The sequence below is a fragment of the Gymnogyps californianus genome, chromosome 21, assembly GCF_018139145.2.
Source record: "Gymnogyps californianus isolate 813 chromosome 21, ASM1813914v2, whole genome shotgun sequence".
Lineage (NCBI taxonomy): Eukaryota > Metazoa > Chordata > Aves > Accipitriformes > Cathartidae > Gymnogyps > Gymnogyps californianus.
This window is the reverse complement of record NC_059491.1, coordinates 3,831,405-3,852,059: the sequence shown is the minus strand read 5'-3', so window position 1 is coordinate 3,852,059 and position 20,655 is coordinate 3,831,405. Positions and strand designations below refer to the sequence as shown.

At 52.6% G+C, this 20,655-nt stretch overlaps 2 protein-coding genes across 3 annotated transcripts in view; both read left to right on the top strand.

Moving 5' to 3' along the window:
- Positions 1-2,479, top strand: part of AGRN (agrin) — a 128,889-nt gene extending 126,410 nt beyond the window's left edge. Inside the window, 2 exon segments of the mRNA XM_050909387.1 lie at positions 92-296; positions 1,078-2,479. Coding sequence (XP_050765344.1) covers positions 92-249 — 158 coding nt within the window. The 3' untranslated portion in view covers positions 250-296; positions 1,078-2,479.
- A 5,892-nt stretch (positions 2,480-8,371) lies between these two features.
- LOC127024767 (tyrosine-protein phosphatase non-receptor type 11-like) overlaps positions 8,372-20,655 on the top strand; it is a 58,507-nt gene continuing 46,223 nt past the window's right edge. For both annotated transcript variants that reach the window (XM_050909430.1, XM_050909429.1), the window contains exon 1: positions 8,372-8,417. In XM_050909430.1, the coding sequence (XP_050765387.1) occupies positions 8,404-8,417 (14 nt within the window). In that variant the 5' untranslated portion in view covers positions 8,372-8,403. The remainder of the gene's footprint in view (positions 8,418-20,655) is intronic.

Here is a 20,655-nt window from a genome sequence, read left to right as displayed (position 1 = left end):
GTGTGTGCGACGCTGCCTGGGGCAGACTGCTGGCCCGCACAGCAGCGTGTCCTTTGTCCTCCCACCCGACCTTCTGTGCTTTCTCTTGCAGGGGGAATGGAGAAGCTGAGCGTGGCTCACAAGCTGCCCAAGGCCTACAGCACTGGCTTTATTGGCTGCATAAGGGACGTGATTGTCGACCGCCAAGAACTGCATCTGGTGGAGGACGCTTTAAACAACCCCACGATATTACACTGCTCAGCCAAATAGACCCCCAGGGACCCTTCCTTCTCCTTCCCTCCCTCCTGCCTATTGCTGTAATTATTTTCTATTTTTGTAAACTTATTGCTTTTTATATTTTGGGGGGAGGGGGGAAAGGGAGGGGAGGAAACACCTTTTCTTTTGGGTTATTTGTTTGGTTGCAGTCTATCCAGGTCAGTCAGACTCTAATCAAACAGCAGCAACAAAGAACAAACCTTGAACCAAGTCTCCAAGAAGTGACAGAAGAACTTCCCCATTGCACCTGCATTGTAAATCTTATTCATACTTGAAGCTTCTTTTTGGGTTATTTTTCCCCCTCCTTACTTGTGTTCTTGGGTTGTTGTTCATGCCAGCGGGGGAAAGGATGCTGGTGCTGGCGAGACGTGTGGCCTTCGTGGATTCACTGCCTTCCCATCTCAGGCCTGGCCCCAAAGTCCCCGCTGCAGTGCTGGCTGAGCAGGGAAGTGGCCATCAGAGGAGTGGGAATTGCCACCCTGCTTTGGGGCCTGGCTCTGCCAAGCCTTCTCCTGGCCCTGTGTTCACCCTGTCTCCCTCCTCCCCCCCTTCCTCTCACTATAATTTATGTGTGTAAGAATCTCAAGTGCTTTTCTCCTTTATGCTCTGTTAAAATCAGGGATGCCATGCACTGGAAGAGAGACCAAGGTCTGCTCTGAGCAGGCAGAAAAGCATTGCTCTTTGGTTGTCTTATGACTGTTTGCTGGACTGAGAGGTGCTGTGGGGGAAATGTTGATTTCTCTGTTGGCTCTCCTCCTCCTCCTCTTGGACATGTGCAGAAGCAGCTGTGAAACCTCATTTCCACGCTTTGTGTTTATCCAGACATGTCCTAACCACCTGCTTGCCCTGGCTGCTCTTCCCAAGAGCTTCTGTGTACCAAGCGTTGCCCTCCCGTGCACCAGTGAGAACTTGCAGCACGTCTTCAAGAGCTGGAAGTGCTCTCCCTCTTCCAGCACTGTCAAACAGGCTGCGAGGGCATGGAGACTGGGTCCCTTTTTACTTTAAAAAAAAATCTGTTGGATGTGTCCTTCCATGACCCATGTCCATTTTCCAGCCTCCGGGCATGACTTGCCCTCTGTCTACCATGAGGATGCTTGCAGCTGGCCAGCATGTGAATCTCTGTAGAGCTGGTATTAGAGCCTCTCCCATGAAGAGTAATTGGAGTTTTACCTTTGACTTCAAGCTTTTGCAATGCCCAGTGCAATGCAGGGTCTTCCACACCATGATCAAAGCTCCTCTGGATACTGCCAGCCCAGCAGCAATGGCTTCAACAGAAATGGGAACGGGGCGTGAGTAAGCTGTCGAGGCAGTAGGGTTTGGGAGGAGGTTTTTTAAGTATTTTCTTCCTCCGTACAAATCTTGAAAGCAAATACTGTGGTGCCAGTTACAAAGCCAGTATGTGTGTTTCTGAATGAATGTATGTGTATTTGTGAGTGTCCGTCAACCAGCACACATTTGCATGCAAACACTGAATCTCCGGTAAGCAGAAGAACAAACGGGTTGCAGCTATGAAAGAAATGACCCACTCCATTCAGGTTCCTTCTCCATGGGAAGAATTTACTGATGCTCTTGTAGCATCTATGTCCCTTTCCACCACTGGGACACAACTGTGTCCCTTTCCCACCCTGAGATGGCAGCTGGTATTGCTCTGTGTAAAACCAGCTTTATGGAGCGTACAGAATTAATCTGAAGGATCCCGCCAGGTATCAAATGTTAATTAATATCCAGGGTGCTATCATTTTGCAGTTTTACCCCAAATTTCTAGCACACCTTGTAGGGTACCTTTACAAAGTAGTGCACCCTTTAAAAATGTTGTTTCTTGGCACAAAATTTTGAGCCATGAAAAGTCAATTTACTTTTCTCAGGGTGAGCTCTGAACACAGATGTAACAAAGGGGAAGAACGTCATGTAAAACCACTTGGGTTTGTTTTTTCTTTTTTTTTTTGACTAAAAGAAATCTATCCCCCCCCATCTATGCCTAATCTATTGACATTCCTCTAAAAATCCAGTGGTTAAATAGTTCACGGGGGCTGTGCCCTCTGTGGGATGGAGACTGTGCTCTGTGTGTGTGTGTGTCTCTGTGTGTGTGTGTGTGTGGCAATACCACATTTTAAGTGGCTACTGTATATAAATTGTGGTTCCTGGTGGGGAGTACTGTGACTGTGTTGTGAAAGGGACGGACTGCTGTATTTTGACCACGAGGTATAGACAGGGGCTAACTAGGATGGGGTGGGATGGGAGGGAAGTGCCAGACCCTCGATCTGTGTTTTGAGAACGTGAGTTCTAGCTGGGCGATGCAACTGCGTTGGCTGAGGCTGAGGGCTGGATGTGCCAACTCCAGAGGGAGAGGGGCATGCACAGAGGAAGCTGCTAATTTTCTAGAATGCCACTGAAATGAAGCCAGGGTCACTGCAAAAAAAAAAACCAACTAAACAAAAACAAAAACTCTGTCTGCTTTTGCTGGGGCTTGGAAATGCCTTAAAACAGGACCTTGTGTCCTCGTTGTCAAGCATCTTGAACCAAGGTCAGATTCAGCAGTGCTCCCTAGGGGCTGTGCACTTAACTTCGGCTTTATTTTTAATAGCATTTATAACATGTATGTACAAAAAAAGACATTGAGGTTTGTGTTTTTTTTCTGGGGTTTTTTTTTCGCTTTTTTTTAAAAAAAGATGTCCATGTGGCTTCATTTATAGGGTAAATTAATGACCATTGTGAACTGCTGTATGAATTCTGAAGGGCAATGCACAGTAGAGGAGCAGCATGATATAACCATTACTAACTTGTGTCTTTCGTCAATCACCATGAAATAAAGTTTGAAAACTATTAAATATGTTTTTAAGGGGCCTATTGCTTTTTTATTCTTTTTGTACAGTGTGCCTCATGCTTGCTCGCTGGTGTAGATCTGTCTCCTGGGCAGATACTGTGTGAAATCAAACCAGTATCTCCCTCTCTATTTCCCTTAGAACCAGAGTGGCTCCTGCAGGTACCTGCTGTATCCTAAATGCAGCCTCTTTATGAATGCCAACCTCAATCCTATCCACCCAATGTTTGCAGGAGGAAGACTCTGTGTGTTCCTTTACTTCCCCTCCTCTGTGGCCATCTGATTGCACTCTCAATAGTTTCATCTATTCAAGTATCCACTAGCTTTTCCTTTGCCATGCATGCTTTTATTACCTCTTCTTAGGTAGCGTTTTCAAAAGAGGTTTTGTATCCCATTGCCATCACACCATGTCAACAAGACTGAAGTGATGCTTCTGTGGCCTGCTGCTCAGTGATGACAGCAGTTTCCCCTGGGTTTTACCCTCTGTAAGCTGAGGAGCCATGGCAAGTCAGGCACAAGCATGCAAGCAGGATGTGGTTTGAGATGTAGCAGCATCTAAGTTCCTGCTCTAAACAGGTCTTCCTAATGGGGCCTTTCCACCTGGCCAGAGCCCTGGCTCTCTGATCTCTGCAGCTTCATCTTTCTGCAAGAAAAGAAGGTGGGAGCTGGAGAATTTTGTTCAATCGAGAACTCATGTTCATTCAAGTGGTGTGAAGTGAGAAAGGAACGTGGGTTTCCTGCCATTTGGGAGGCAGCTAATTTAGCAAACGGAGTCATTTTGATATCCAGCAATGATGCACATTTGATTGGTGTCTGCACCAGCTCGGTAGGCACCGGCTTTTCAATGGACAATGAGACGCCAAAGACTCACAATGGGAAACAATGAGGCCACTGTTTGAACAGCCACAGGGGTTGCACAACTCACAACTGGGGCCATGTTTTGCTCAAGATCAGCCCCTGGTGCAGCGTCTTCTTGACAATGACCTTATTATGCCACAACAGGCATGGACTTGCAAAGTCAGTACCTCTTTCACAGGCGTTTTGCCAGCTTGCTGCAAAGCAGTAGGAGAAAAAGCTATCGTTGTCTTGGCCAGAAGGAAAAGCTGAGCTCCTGGCAGCTGGATGGGCTTTTTTTACTACAAGCTAGAAAAACCCATTGTGAGGGGAAAGAAGGAGGAAAGAAGAAGGGAAGAAGGACAGGAGCCACACTGGGGGCATGCTTGGGCAGGCAGCAAGCATGACTCAGGGGAATGGCTTGGCCACACTTTCTGGCAGCCCTTGCTCTGAGAGCAGCCTGCTCGGTGCTCTCCGGAACACGCTGTGTGTGTATCAAGCCTGACTGCCCAGTCTGCACTCACTGGGAGCAAAGGCAAACAGGTGATATCTTCAAGAAGGAGAAGGCAGTTGGGGTTGGATGGTCTTACCCATCCTCAGCTTGCTCTGGCACCCCTAGCCTCTGGGAACGGCTAACCCTGACAGCCGGTTGTGAGCCTCTCCGTGCCAAGGAGCTTCAGTCTGGGGCTAAAAGCAGCTTACTCCATGCTTCTTAAACCACTGGGCTGAGGCTTCAGCAGGATGGTGGGGAAGCCGATGGGGGGACCCGGGGGAAGTGAAGGGCGGTGGGTGTGTTGCTTTGGCGATCATGTGAATGGTCTCACAGGGCTGTCCCACGGGATTTTGATCTGGTGTATCACCTTTCACAGTTGCCCGCTTCCTGAGCGCTTAGCTGGTTACTGTGAAGTGAGAGACTGATTAGCTTGCTTATTCCTGAGGGTGCTGCTGCTAGCCAGGCTGGTGGGGGCTAGTTCTTCTGGAATATGGCAGACCAGACCTAAATCTCTGCTGGGTGCTATTTGTGGCCCACATCCCTTTCCCCTGTAGCCTGGGGTAGTGGCTCTTAATAGATCTGGACTCCTCAGCTCCATGGCTGCTTGGCCTCATTGTGCAGCGTGTGTGGTGGGGAGCGGGAGCCACGGATTTCTTTCCCTGCTCTGCTGCTGATGCAGCCTGTGCCTCGGACTGGTCGCTTCCACTCCCTGCACTGCGCTCTCCTCACCTGCCAAAGCGTTGTTACCAGTTACCCTGCTCTGTAACGTACCTTCGTGTCTCTGGCTGAGAAAACGTGATTATTCAGAGAGAAAAGGGGCTGCAATGTTTGTAAGCAGACAACTTGGCCCATGAACGCGGTCTTTCTGGCTCTTCGTCAAAGGAGCCTGTCACAGTGTCTACAGCTCAGGGCCATTTAGGTGCCCTGAATTTAGGGGTTTATGGAGCTCTTGTGGCTGTGGCTGAGAGCACAAATATCTTCCCAAAGCTGAGCACACGCAGTGGTGCTGGGCCGCCTGAGCTCCCATCTCTCAGGTGGATGTAACATGAGGGTCCTGGCCGTTTCTTAGCAAACACGTCCTGGCTCCATGTGGACCTGAGGGAATGGGACTAGTTCACAGTGTCTGGCCAAAGTGCACCTGGGGGAATTCCCTTCTGTCAGACTGGAATCCCAGTCGCTTCCTCTGCATTCCCAGCACTAGCTGTTGGAGAGCTATGTGATGTGGCTGTGTCCTGGTACCCAGCTATCCCTTTCTAGCCTGCAAATGAAAGAGCAAGCGTGTGAATCCGCGCTTGTATCAATGAACAGTTCAGGAGGAAATGATAAGTGACTTTGAGTAGCACTGGGCGCTCCTCTGGATGACTGACGCAGCTGAAATGGGATCTTTATAGCTGTCCTCACTGCAGACGTTAAAGGCACCTGGGAGCGTTGTTCCCAGAACTTAACATCTTCAGAGACACTCCCCGCAGAGAGTCTGGTGTCTTAACCCAGAGATCAGCCTGGACACAAAGGCTCCTGATGCGATTTCTCCTGAGTCTCCTGTCCCGTGTGACTGCTTCCCCCCTCCAGCAGTGGCCACGTTTTGGTGGCACGTCAGCCCTGTTCTCATTAGGGACCTTCTGCCCTGTCCCCTGGGAATTCTCCAGCCCAGGCACACACTCTAACTGCAAGACAAACGTTATGCCTCCCCAGGAGAGTTCTCACCTTTCTTCGCTCCTAGCCATGCTGCCAGTATTGTCCTGGCTACTAGCACGTAGCATTTCCAGCCACTCTCCCACCCCTGTAGATATTCCTAGGAGAACATATAGATTAGAGCTAAAAATAGGCTCTCCTCTGCCTGCAGCAGGAAATGCCTCGGGGCTGGGGCAGGAATACCAGACTCCAGAGCTCCTGAGCAGGGTGCCGAAACCCACTTTCTCCCACTCTCTGGGCCAGCTACGCCGGGCACACAGGAGCCTGGCTGCTCCCCCATTCCTGGGGCACGCAGCAGAGGAGGTGCCTCCAGCAACCACCTGGCAGCCAGAAAAATCTGTCCTTGCTGGGGGAAGTGTAGCAGGGTAGAGCCCCGGCACCGTTGGAGCCTCTTCCAGCCGGCCACCGGCTGAGACTGAGCGGGTTAGAGAGCAGATGGGGTCACACAGACATCTAGCACCTCCGCTCTGGTCATGGTGCGTTGCTATTGCAGCCGGTCCCCGGAGGGACTGGCACCATCCCAACACTGACAAAATGGGATGTTCTGGCTGCAGAGAGCTCCCAGGCCAGAGTCTGAATTTCTCTGCTGGATATTTCCATGGGATGAAAGCATTCCAATGGACAGGAGGCAGAAGGGCTAAGACCTCGCAGGAGGGGACCATTTTCACCAGTTATCTGCATCCCAGTTGCATAGTCTAGAAACCAGTACCTCACAAGAAGAGGGGAGATCTGTTCCAGGGGTTTCCTTTTGATCTGTTTTTAACCAAGAAGCTGAACAGCAGTCCCTCCCTGACCATGTGCATTGCCCTGAGAAAGGGTCTTGTTCCCCCCGCCGCATCAGACAGGCACACAGAGAAGTCACAGTTTGGTCTCTCACAAAGAAGTCCCAGTGCTATGAAAGAAGGTCCCAGTAACTAGGAGCCTCAATGGCAGGGGAAATGAGGAAGGAGAGGACAGGGGTCATTGTTATCAGGGTTGCTATTTGGCCTCCGTGGTCCTTGTTGCCCCGTGAGCAATCCAGTGGCACGCAGGAAAGCTATGCAACCCGCCAGTCCTCCTCGCTGAGAAATGAGCTGGCTCCTGCTGCCAGCTCTCTGGGTATTCCCCGAATAGACATGGAATTCGCTGAGTCTTATTATAGTTATAAAACTGCTATTTTTGTCACTACGGGTAGACTGGGGGGAGGGCTCGCTGGCTGTATCCTGGCTTTTTCTCTCTCTTGGACAGCTGGCTTTGTTTTCTCACCCAACATTCATGAAAGGTGCCAGATTCAGGGCATTTCTTTGGGTCAATTTCTGTCTTTTATGTGAAGCAACATATATTTAACATGAGTTTGTTAAAGGTCTCTGAATTTACACTTCAGATGGCAAAATGTGCTCTATTTGTATAAAGCGTATAGCATGCCTATAGCACACCTGACCCCAGCTTACCCCAGTGGAAGATTTGGATGTCACCATCCCTGTCTCACCATAGACGTTGGGATGAGAGTGGGGAACCCACTCGGGAGACATTGTGCCCTCCTGACTCCAAGGCAGCCCCTGAGCTGGGGGCCTTTAGGGATAACAGTAAGCGTGGCTGAGCCTTGCCAGACTCAGATGCTCAGTGTCTGGTGGCTTGCTTCGTTCTCTCGGTAGCATGACTCTCAAGTCTTTGTGAACTCAGCACCAAAATCTAGACCTTCAACCGTGTTTGGGTACTGAGTGCCGCCTGAAACTGCTGCTGGTGTGAAATTTGACGCGCTGTCAAGGCTCGGGCACTGCGGATGCACCACGCACGGAGAACATGCTCGCCAGCCTGGAGGGTTGAAGGAGCGCTGGCACCAGAAGGGGAATGGCTCCAGGGGAGAGGGGGGGCTGCCTGTTGCTCGCTGGGGGCCCAGCGCTGTGCCTGTCGGCGGCGTGCCAGGCGTCTGGCCCCGAACTGGCAGTCTCTGCGAGCTGCTGCTGCGAGCAGGCAGCCTGACGCTGCCGGCCCGGCTGGGGAAGGGCGGGGGGGGGGCTCACCTGGGCGGCGGGGAGCGGCACGCTGGGGCCGCTGGCCTCTTCGCCGGGGGCAGGAGCTCCGGCGCCCCGGGCCCGCCGGCGCTGCCGGGGCGGGCGAGAGCCGGGGCGGGGGCGACGGAGCGCTGCCTGCCCCGGCACGGCCGCTCGGGCGGGGCGGGGCGGGGCGGAGGGCGGGGATTCCCCTGCGTCACAGGGAGGGGTTTCCCCGCCGGCCCGTGGCCCAGGCGCCCCGCCGGGGCGCGGCGGCGCGGGGCAGTCGGTTGCGGGGTTCGGGGCCGCTGCGCTGCGCGGAGCTCGGCGGAGCCATGACCTCCCGCAGGTAAGGGCCCAGCGCCGACCCGACCCGTGGCGAGCGGTTCCACCGCGGCGGCCACCGCCGGAGCACCCGCGGCTGCCGGACACCGCCTCCTCCGGCACCGGCTCGGACCTGCCCGGACCTGCCTCCTTCCCCCGCGGCAGGAGCGGCGGGGCCGGAGCGGCTGCGCTGGCCCGCCTGTGCCCGTGCGCCCGCCCGCCCGCCGGGCCGGGCTGGAGGCGGGGGTAGGTGTGCTGCTGCTGCCGGCGGGCGGGCGGGCGGGCGGCCGGGGTTCCGGGCGAGGTGGCTGTGCTGAAGTTGCAACCCGCGTCCCTGCCCGGACACCTGCTGCGAGCCCTGCCCCTGCCTTCCGTCCCTGTCCCGCAGGCCGTTCGGGTCGCCCCGTGCCCTCCTTGCGAAAGAGCGTTCCGTGCCTGCGGGAGAAGCCTGCTACCTTAAAGCATCTTGCCTTAGCAGGCTCCGTAACCGATGCTAGTGATGCCGAAGAGGGGATGTCAAAACGGGACCAAGCTTTAAAACTTGCTTGAAATATCTTTGTGGGCTGTGAGCCGAAAAAAAGATACTTTGGTGCATCTGGTGTGTTGGTGGTGCCTCCCCCAGCTTCTCCCAAAGAAGCTGTTTCAAAGCTTCAGTCTCTTTTTCTCGGTGGCGGCAGGAGCCCGCGTGACTTGGGCGCATCGTCCCTTCTCGATTCCTCCTCTGCTGTGGCTTCAAAAGGGGTAAATAGCCATCCCTTGGACAGTCTCTTTCCGTGCCTGTTTGGCAGCCAGCTCCGAGCGCCGGGTCACACGCACAGCTCCCCCGTGCTGCAGTGCAGAGGGGTTTCTTAATAGCTGGTTTGAGGGTTCTTCATTCTTGTCTGCCCTTTCACCAAGACAGCCTTAAGGTGACCTGAAAAAGCGTTTGTTGCTATTAGAAGTCAAGTGTGTTTTGAAAAACTCTGAGGAGGGTGGTGGTTGGGGAGCAGCCGTACAGCTGACGGTCACTTCAAGCTGAGAAATGGGATCGGTTACAGGACAGGGAGTGCTTGTTTGGTGTTGGTACAGGACGGAACACGGGCAGGTCATGAGTGGGGTTTCCGCAACCATCTCTTGAACATGTAATAACTCCGTATTCTCCTCACGCACATTCCTGCAACGCCGGATTCAGGGGCTTGGCTGGTTCATGGTTTTTTGGGTGTCTCTGCCATCCAGCACTGGCTGTCTCTCCTGTACAAGTGCTGAGCCATGTTTTGTGAGTGTCTGGTTCAAAGCATGCAGAAGCAGCTCAGGAAGAGGCAGTGTTCATCTGGGCGGTGCCACATTAAGTTACGAAACATGCTTGGTGATGGAGTAAAAAGCAGAGGGCTGGGACTTGGGGTCCCTAGATTTCATTCTCGGCTCTGGTAGTGCTCTCTGTGCCCGCAGGCAAGTCAATATTTGTCTACACTGCCTATACCTTGCTAGCTCCACCCTGTTGGGCAGTTACCTAGGGCAGCAGATTGCTAGAGAGAGCAAAATGGTTGTAATGCTGCTGCCAGCTCAGCCCTTGCAGGAGTCCTGAGAAACCTGGCTTGCTAGTAGTACTGCTGCTGAGAAGGGGTCAGAGCCGTGTGGATTGGCTTTTGTGCTGGGGGTTGATTGCTCCCAGCATCTGTTGCCCCCAGCCTTTCCACCTGTGCACCGGAGTGCTGGATTTGCTGCTCCTGGTTCTGTAACACTGCTCAGGTCCTTTTTCCCCACGTTGTGGCAAGACTGGCTTGGCGCCAGCCTTTCTTCTCTTGCCTAGCAACATGTAGGGTGCCTACCAGATTTGTATGGCATCTTTCTCTTCTGCCTGAACCCTGCCTGATGCTGTTCTCCCTCTGGCTCAAAGTGTGGCCTGCTTCTGCCCAGGTGGATCTACTGAGATCATGACCTGTGCTGCTGTGGAGTGTTGAGAGGCTCAAGCGGTCCCTCACGAGGGATGGTCACTGCAAGGCCCAACTGAAGTACTAAATAGTGGATACTTTGCGTACTGTCAGCATCGTACCTGCATCCTTTCTTGCAGGTCGTTCAGGCTTGCATGGGAACCCTTGGAATTAAGGGCACTTTGGCATTAATAGGCTTACGGGCTGACTTACAAAGGCTGGCGGTGTGGAGCTGCTGAAAGCCAGCATACAGTTGGCCTGTTGTGCTGAAAGAGGGTACTGCGAAGCAGGGGGATCTGTGAGGAAGTCATTTCTCAGTAGCCCCATCCCAACCGAGGTGCTAGTTCCTCTCTTCAAGGACCACCTCTGTGGCCGCGTATTCGCTTTGCGTCAGTGGGCTGCTGCGAGGCTGCCACCAGCCGAAAATCCTGGGAGCTGGTGTAGATACAAGTGTGATTGTGGACTGTCACTCAGGTTTGGAGTGTGCATGACCGGCCACCTGTGTGCTTATTCTTTTCAAGGAAGGCACATGGAAGGCAAAATGAACCTCTTTCAGGGTGTTTGACTCATTCGGTACGCTCTCCTAGTGGCCATGCCATGCTGTGGGGAGAGGTGTCAAGGACTGGCGGATGCTGGTCACACTGCTTATGGCCTTCTGAAAGGCCGTGCTAGTGAGCGCAGGGGCCAGCCTGGAAAGCAGTGGCCGTGTGTCAGTCTGGGGGTGTGTGCACGTGTCTGACATGAGGGAGAATCAAGCCTTGGTGTAGAAATAAAACAAGTTTGTTGCTGTCAGCCTAAACCACAAAGCTGTTGCAAATACTGAGCGCCAAGCTGCTGCCAGCGCCTTATTGCGTTATTTCTTAAAAACAGCTTGTTGAAAGAATGACCATTTCTTTCCCTCTTCCAGCTTTACTGGCATGTGACCTCTCAACTGCAGGAGAGGTTTGGAGGTCAGGGATGTACCACCCCAAGCAAGGACAGAGAAATCATGGTTCTTCTGGAACGGCAGGAGCCTGGGAGTCTAAGAGCAACTGCTGCCCCTCCTCTGCTTTGATGCTTACGTCCGCTCGGGTGCGATTAGAGGCCTTTTGCTGTGATGTAGAGATCTTGGTGGATAAACCTCACATCCCCACTGCTGACCTGTGGCTTGCAGATCCCTAATGCCCTGTTTCTTTTCCTAGAAAGGAGTTGCACGGTGTCTGGAGCACTTGGTAGGTGGCAGCTGGCTTGTACATTGCCCTTGTCTGCAGGGCAGGCTTTTTCTTTAGAGCCACGTTTCCTGGGATGCCATGGCTGGAGGAAATGAGTAAATGCCAGCTTCTGGAGCCTGATTGTTTCTCCAAAGGTTGCCCCAGTTCTGCAGGATTGAGTGCTGAGTGGTACTGTCACAGAATTGGTGCCTGTGCGCGATAGATTATAGAGGCCCTTTCCCTCCTTGCTCTTTGTACTGTGGTTCTGGTGCTTTGAGTATTGCTGCTGCTGGTGAAGCAGGTCCCGGTGCGGAGCAGACAGTTACTTTTCTCTCCTGCCTGTGCGTGTACGAGAGAAGCCTTCCTTCTTGGCTCCAGGGCTGTGGTAGCGGTGAAACAGTGCTGTCGGCTCCAGGGCCATAACGGGCCCGTGTGTGTTAGCCAGCAGCAGTGATGGTGCAAAACCCCCTTTGGCTACTGATCTCCCTGCACTCAAAGTGGGCTGGAGAGATGCTGCCTTGCAGCTCCTAGAGCCCAGCTGGTTTGCACACCTCCGGTCCTGGAGAGGTAAACGTGGCGTGGCAGGCAGCTTACAGCACCAGAAGGGTGAAGCTGCCCCAGGAAGGGAACGCTGAGACTGAAGGGACCAAGTTTCCAGTTTTCAGGGCAGTAAATGAGCAGGCTAATGGTGCTGGGGGAATTGGTACTCTGGTGAAATGCTTCCATTTCTGTAGCAGACTTGACAAAGAGCTGCTGAGTGGTATCCCATATCCAGAGCTGAGTATGTTTGTTTGGCAACTTCTTCCCTGCATTCAGATGAACCTTTTTAAAATCTAGTTTACTGCTTAGCTGAATTACTTTGCCCGCACTGATTTTATGGCACATTGTGGGTGGTTCCCTTTGAAGTCTCGGATCGCTTGTCATTACAAGCATAAGCAGGGCTGCTGCAGCCACCGGGGTGGGAAGCAGTGGCTGCTCCAGCATGGCTGATGAGTCGGGATTGGCCAAAGTCCTGCATGTGCTTTCTCCAGGATGGCTTACCGTGCTTGTGCAGGCCACATTGCTGTGCATCTGAGGCATCAAATGCATCCAGCTGTATCCTGAAACCTTGCTTGCTGTCCAACCTTGAGTGTCTGCTCCAGTGACAGGCAATATAGTGCCAGTCTCCTGACCAGCTGAGCAGCCTGTGGTCCCAGCTTTCCCACTCCCTTTACCAGTGAGAAAACACATGCTTCCTGTGCTGAATCCAAATGTAAATGTTAACCTTGAGTATTTGCAATAGCTGCTTGCTTTGGCAACTTGGGTGGTGGTGAGGAGGTGGTAATTTCTGGTCCAGGAAGCAAAACGAGGTCAGTGTTTTGGCATCTTGGATATTCATCAGCAACACATCATGGGCAGAGCTTAGGGGAACAGTGGCTGGAACCAGGACGATTGCGGATCTTGCTGGCGGGAGCGTGCTCAAACCCATGGCTGCTGCGCCTCTGAAGTGCAGGCCCTGAGTGGTAAGCTCAGAAATGTCCTCTGGCAATTTTTTTTTGAGCTGTTCATTTCCATCTCTTCAGGCAGCACTTCAGCACTTGGCTCTGGAGCTGACTTGTGCTCAGCTCCGGGATGAAAAGGGTCAGTCAGCCTGGGCAGCTGGAGACAGGTCACAGCAGCACCTTGAATTCACACCCTGGCTTCCTTTGCAGTGGCTTGCTCACATAAGCAGGCTTCACGAGACCTTCCCAGCAAGGCAACTGGTGCCTCTTGCTTCCCTCCTTTGCCGTTGCTGCACCTGAATCTCGGCTCAGATTTTCCCTGGTTTTCTCTCTCTGGCCAGGCTGTATGAAGATGTCTTTGGACACAGGCTCTGTTAGCAGCAGTATGGGAGAATCGAAGCTCAAAGACTTTTGTGCAGGGGACTTGCAAATGTGTGCTGAGACTGCCTATACACACTCTGCCTGGAGAGGTGGGGAGGTGAGAGATGGGAAACGCAGTGAAAGGAGGAGATGTGCTTTTTCACCAGGCTTTACCATGGTAAATGAGGATGAGAACATTGGCAGCAACTTAAATTACACTTCAATTCCAAGTCCCCAGCCTACTGTTTATTTCCCGAGAGGGCGAGTTCCTTACTGCAGGTCACGAAATGCATAAATACATTGTTCTCTCCCCCTTTCCAGTGAGGAAATAAGAATGGTTAATGCCCTAGCTCAAAGAGAGAAAACTAGCCTTGCCTAGGAGAGGTTTTTGGATCAGGCCCTCGGTGATTTTCCAGTATCCTATGGTTTTCCTCAAGGCTGCTCTCGTTATGGTCCCAAGACAAATGAAGCGCTCTCGGCCCTGGAACACATTTCGCGGATGCAGCTGTATCTCTTTTGCGGGCTGCCAAGGAGAATTCCTCGCCGTCTGCAGCAGCAGGGTAAGGCAAAGTGCACCAAAGAGGAAGCCAGTCTTCCAGCTCGTACTGCCAAAGCTATATTGAGGGCGATTTTCCTTTGTGGCTGGGTGGTACTGGAACTGCTCACTGCTGCTTCCAGCAGGGTTTAAATTAATCGGGTTTCTAGGAGATGATTCTTCTCAGGAGCCTCGGAGGCACCTGAATGAATGAATGGGAGCTTTGTGCTCCAGTGAAGCAGCGGAGCTCTGCCAGCGGGACTCTCCCAGGTGTCTGGGTGCGGGTCTCGCTCGGCACGGAGCTGCGTGACCACTGCGAGCAAGCCAGCAGGCGTGGGGAAGGCTGCTCCCAGTGCCCCCAGCACCTGAGCTGCCCCCCCAGCGAGAGCCTTCTCCCCCAAGGATGGCTCAGCTGGCCAAGGCACGCGGTGGGGGCCCAGCAGAAGTGTGCCTGTGGCTCTGTGGCTGGGAGCCGCTGCCCCTCAGAAAGGGGAACAGAGCTCAGTGCCGCTAGCACCGCTGCGGAAAACCTGGCTCTGTGTCAGCCCCCAGAGTCCAGCTGGAGATGCTTCTTGGTGCACAAAAAGGTGGGCATTGGCGTTTCCCTCTGCTTAGCAAGGCAAACCTTGCTCTCATGGAGCTTTTCCCAGGGGCTGGCTTTTCATGTTCACCACTACATGCTGGATCTCTCACTGACGCCATTTAAGGCAGTTGGAGGGAAAGTTTGTATTCTGTAATGGGGGCTTTGACTTATTCCCCAATTTGAAAAGGACTGACCTAGCCAAAGGGCTCCTTTATCCCTGGTGCCAGTCACTCCATGAGCAAACCAGCGGCCTGGTCCCTCTTAAGGAGGGCCCTCTAAGTGGGGAACCCAGAGCTGAGAGCTTTTCCCAATGCTGACATTTGGGTTTCCGTCCTTGCCCTGAGGGATGAACAAAGCTAATACCTATTTCCAAGCTAAAAACAGGCCCATGCCCTCTGGGGTGCATGTGGGGGAGAAGTACTCTTAAGGCTGCAGTTCTTTAAGCGTTGATTAATCCTTTTTCTGCAGTAGGAATGGGTTACTTCTGTTGCTTTTTCACTGCCTTCACCAAAAGCAGTGGCTTGGGCAGGGCTGCACTTGCTACCTTTTGATGTGAGTGCTGGGGAGGGATGGAAAGTGGCTCCTGCAGTCCGATTGCATGTTCCAGGAAATGTGCGTAGGATGGGGCCTAATCAGATTACGGGGCTGGTCTGTTTGCAGGCTTCCTGCATGAGTCTGAAGGGAAGAAGGAAATTCTTTGCATTAAACCAAGCTGGAAATCAGGAACTGTGTGCTTCCTGTATACGCGTTTTTTCTGCAAATAGCTCATGCCGCTGCTTCTATCAATAGTGCTCTCCAAAGACCTCTGCCTGCTTGCAGTGGCTGAGGGACTTACCTGGAAGAGAAGGACATACTTGGAAGCATCTCCTCCTGGGCTTTCTGAGCTGCTGCTCTCCCGTAGCAGATGCTGTGGGTGTCACAGGTGTCCCAGGCAGGTCCCATGTGGAAAGGATGTTGCTGTGATCCAGCTGCAGTAAAAGCATCTGTCAAGTGGTCCGGGAGCGCGTGACTGTGAGTATCAGGCTTTCGTGGTTGTTAACGATGGGATGGTCTCAGTGTCTCCATACTGCAGCCCCAGCCCTTCTGCTCTGCTCTGTCTGTCTGGCCCCTCGATCTGCCCTGCAGAATGGGCTGCGGGGGCCTCCATGGACCCCTGTCTGGGAGACAGATGAGCTCTGTTCTGCCTCCGTCACCAGGGGCAGTGAGCAGGCACCCTAATAAGTGCCTCAAGGAGGAGGTCACCTGGTCCAGCTGTGGCTGCTGGCACCCATGCCGTGGCTGCCAGCAGGAGCGTGCGTGCCCAGGGTGAATCACAGCAGCGTTCCCTACAGCCCCGCATCACGAGGACTTAGGGCTGGGGAAGCCTCTCACAGCAAGGAGTGATTAAGTTTATCTTGCTTGTTGCAGCTTCTTGGTGTCAAAAGGAGCACTGGTGGAGGAGAGGGTGAGCTGAGTTTTCTAGCTGGGCTGGTGTTCACTGCAAATGTCCTGATTACGTTATCATCAGGTGAAGAGCCTGTCTCTGAGCAATTATCTACTCGAGGTTTCCTGTGCCCAAAGCTGGTGGGGGCGGTTCCCAGCCTGTAGTTGCCGTGGCTGGTGTCTCTTGATCTTCCCAAGGAAAACACGAGCACGGATGTGGGACTGCTTGCTGACCTGGGAGAAAAGGCACCAACAGCAGGGAAAGGCACATGCCCAATGCAGGCAGTCTCAATGTGCATCTCCACATGGTCCCTCTCATGCACAGAGATATGGGGTTGGTGTGCAGGTTTCCAGCATCTTCGGTAGTAGCCTCCACTGCCATGCTGAGGCAGGCTGAGTTCTCAGTTTCCTCCTACAGTCCAGGCAATCTTCATGCTTTGGCATCACCTTTTGTATTATCTGGGGGAGAAGATATCTGTGCTGTTGATGCGCAAGGGCCTTTCGTGCAACCCCATCCTTTCCTTTTTCCTATCCGGCTGAGCAAGAACCTGCCTGTGACCTTAGGATAATAAGGTCTGGAAATTCCTCCCATTCCCAATGTACAGTCATTAGATTTATCTGGATGGTGCCATGACTCTGTTTGGCTGTCTGCTAATCTCCTGTGGGTGCTACAAAAGAGATTTTTTTCACTTAAATTTCAGGCTTGCAATAGCCCACACCAGAACAGCTAGATAGGAAGAAGCTTCTCCTTGTGAGCAGCTGTGGTGAGCAGATGCTGAACAAGAAATCTGCCACTCTCTACTGGGGTGGAGGAGAGCTGTGTGAGAGTGGAGAACCAGCTGCCCGGAGTCGGCAGGAGGAGAGGCTGTCCTCCATCTGTTGAGGGGAGGCAGGTGAGCCAGAGAGCCCTTCTCTGTACCTGGCCATGCTCCCCCGTCCCACTGGGCTGCAGCTTGCTTCTATGCTGGGCTGCTTCCTAGCTCTGTCCCTGGGGTGTCAAAACTGAGAATAAGGCTGCAAACTGCAGTTCACATCTGCGGTGCCTAAGTGAATGCAGCTTCCCCCCCCCCCATGCCCCAGATGATGTGTTTTGCAAGTTCCCTTTTTGGTCAGACTGAATGTACCAGTCAGCTTTCAAGGGAACTGTCTCTCCCCGGCCCTGGCTATTTTAACCCAGCCAAGGGAGAGAGGAGCTGATGGAGGGCAGCCTGTGCAGTACCACCAAGGAGACAGTTCCCTTTCCCTACCATTGCCCCGTGCTCCCTCCAGGGTGGCACAGCCGTGCCAGCCAGGGTCTTTGGTCCCCCTTCCCTCCCCGCATTGAAAATCCCATTTCCTTCTTCCTCGCCTTCTGGGGTGCAGCTCGCCTCTGTCAGAGCGTGAGCTAGTAAGGGCAGCAGGGATGAGCAGCTCGGGCTCTCTGTCGGCTTGACACAGAGATGGGTTTGAGGAGATGGGCGCTGTGGGTGCCAAGAGGGCGTAAAAAGGCAGTGCTTGGGTTGACAAGACAACGGTAAAAGACCTGCCTTAAAAAATGAATAGGGCACAGGCAGGAGATTGGAACATGCAGCTTCCCCCCTGCTCTGACAAGCTTTTGAAGTATTTTAAAAATGGAGTGATTCCAGTCAGAGAAACTGAGGGAAGATCTGCTCGCAGTGACAGGGGAGTGAGCAATTAGCAGTATCACCAGCCATTGTGCTGGGGGCTCTGCTAGATGCTACTTCCAGGGTAACCATGAGGTTACTCACAGGCTAGGACTTTGTTAGCTCCTCCAACAAGGGTTTGCTGCAGCTTGCCATTCCCCTGCGCAGCCCGTCAGGCTGGGCACATGTGACAGAGGGAAACGGACAGCTTGAACAGTCTCGGGAGTTGGGGTAACTATGAATACTGGACATAGGCAGAGGAGAGCCCATCCCTTGGGACATGTTGTTTGGCCTTGGGGATTTCAAGAGGGTGGGAAGGTGAGAAAGATTTAATTTCAAAACAACAAAAAATCCCCCTTCACACCCTTGAGCAGCATCCCTACCATGTAAGGTAGTTGCCAGGGCTATATTTGTCCTTGGTTTGTTTTTTTGGGGATAGTTTGTTTGTTTGTTTGTTCCCCCCTTCCTCCCACCCTCCTGAAATATTTCCATCAGTCTCCTCTCTAAGAAGTGTAACAAGCCCTGCCACTGATTAAATTCTAAATATAGCCGTGGTATTTTTTTTTCTCTCCAATTCTTCATGATGTATCTAGGTAAAAAATAGCCTTGGCGACTCTTCAAAGGGGACATGGGCCTGCTATGGGCTATATTTTTGTCTTGTCACCCTGCCCGGGTCCGAAATAAACCTCCTGATTTTTAATTAGCTCGTCGGGTTATATAATCCTGAAAGCTGAGGATTTCTGGGCTCAGCAAGAAAGCACGTGATGCCGTGGGCTCAGGCAGATCGTGGCAGGCGAAGGTGGCATGTCAGGGTAGGGGCAACACAGCAGGAATCTCCTTTCCTCCTGCTGGCCCTGGTGCCAAGTGGGAGGGAGCCTGGGGAAGCCAAGATGCTGTAGCATAAGGCTCTGCTCTTGCCTTGCTTCCTTAGTGCTTTATTTATTTTATTTATTTATTTCATTGCGGTACTTGGAGAGGAACCTGCTGAATGATGAAGGGCCTGGTTAATGGTGAAAGCTCCTGGGCTCCTCGGCTGTCTGTGTTGCCTTGGGGGGCTGGTTTTGGTTTTCCCCTGCGCCTGGGAGAATGGGTCAGGGTTTTTCTGCCCTTGGCATCATCCTAACAATAAGTGGTTTTACTCCTGACTGAGTGGAGCACATTTGTTTTCCTATAGCCCAGGTCTGAATGCTTAAGCATTGTCCTACTCCCATCCTCCAACATGAAAGGTGGGAGCCAAATGATGCCCTCTCTCTGATGCTGTCGGGTGCTGGACTGTGCAGCGCCTCTGGCCCTACCGCTGCTGCTTTACTTGCTCTCAAAACATTTCTCTGGAGTGCCTGCCTGAGGACTGCTGCTATAGAAAGTGGCCATCCTTGTGGTTTGCATGTGGGAGCCTGACTGACTCGTCAGGTTCTCATACTCACGATGACTCTGGTCATCCAATGTGGGGGTGATCCCCTCACATGAGCATTCGCCGTCCCTCTGCTCTTTCGAAGTGCTTCCTTGCACTTACCAAAGTGGCTCATCCCAAGCTTGTCTTCAACCTCTCCGGACAGATAGCCCAGAAGATGAGCAGGCCACGCAAGGGAGCAGTGCATGTTTGCTCTACACAGCTTTAAAAACTTTCTAACCACCAGATGGAGCAAAGGAACTTAAAACAGCCATGGCTGACACTTTGGCCAGGGGCTGCCATTGGGCACTGAGGTGTAACCACTGCCCTGTGGGCAGCTGCGGTACCTGTGCCTTGCCAGGCTTTGTGTTGACTTCCTTCTCTCTAGCCTTTCCCTAGAAGGCAGGGCTCAGGATTGTCCTGGGGGCTGTCTTGGCAAGATGGCAGGTAGGTGCAGCTTGCACGTTCATTGCAAGCCTGTTCTTGCCCTTTGGTCATAACCTGCCGTACAGACGGCAGTTCCCTCTCCCTGGCACATCTTTAGTCAGGGCTTATTCCAACCTCTGCAAGGGAAGGATGTGCTGCAATAGCAATGCCTGTTTGCTCTCTGAGTTGAACCAACCCACCGCCTGCTGTCATCTGTGTTTCAGACCAGAGTTTCAGTCCTACTCCAGGGAGGGCTGGGGGTGTCAGTATTCGTTGCTGCTGTAGCTTTAAAGCAGTGGAAACTTTCAGTGTTGTCATCTCGATGGTCAAAGCTAAGAGGAACTGGCGTACTTCAAGAAGTGCAATTTAGTGAGGAAGGCATGGTTTTGAAGTGTTTGACTAGGTTGAAACTGGCTGGTTTTGGTGTCCCTCCTGACCTCTGGAAGAAGACGGATGCAATGCATCTCTGGGATTTGAACGGACATCTCCAAACCTTAAACCTCTCGTTTGGTGTTTAGCAGAGCTGGACATAAGCCACAGAATTAAGGGTCTTCAGACTAGTAAAAGTGAAAATGGGCTGGAATTTCCCATGGCTGTTTTTTAGATGAGTGCCTCAAAGCAGCCAGCTGGTGATCTCTGGTCAAGTAGTAGTGTAGGCTGTTTGCACATGGTCCCTCTTGAGTGATGAGCCATCCTGCAAACCATCAGCTCCCACAGCAGGCGCTGTGACATCAGCCAGGGCAGTCTTCCTACCTCTTGTCACTCGTACTTCATGCCTGGGTGTTTGGGCAGCAACTCTGTCTAATGTAAAGGCAGACAGCCATTTCTTCTCTCCTCTTCGGCTTATACAAGTATTTATCCCAGAAGAAGGCTCTTGCCTCAGTTGCTGCAGGTTTACTGGGCTCATGGCAGAGGGTTCTGGCAAGTGTGCTGGGGGAGAAGGGAACGCTGAACAGGTTTCTGCATGAAGGGATGGCTAAAAAGCAGTGGAAAGCACGATATTGTCAGGTGCTGACTACATGAGAAAGCTGAGATGTAGTTTGAACTCTGTGAAGAATCCTTACTGCAACAATGAAGCACATTAACAAAGCGTAGAGGAAAGAGCTTGTGGAAAACAGCAGGGGATCTCATGCAAACAGCTGGCCCTAGCTCTAGCAATCTGCTTTCAAACAATAAATGCCCTGGGGGTTGTATTTAAGCACAGCGTCTTGAAGGCCCAATTAGAGATTTTTCTCCAGTGCTGAGTAGACAGGAGACTTGAAATCAGTGAGTCTGGGTGATGCTGAAGAAAGCAGAGGTGTCTCCTTGCTCAGCGTTCTCTTC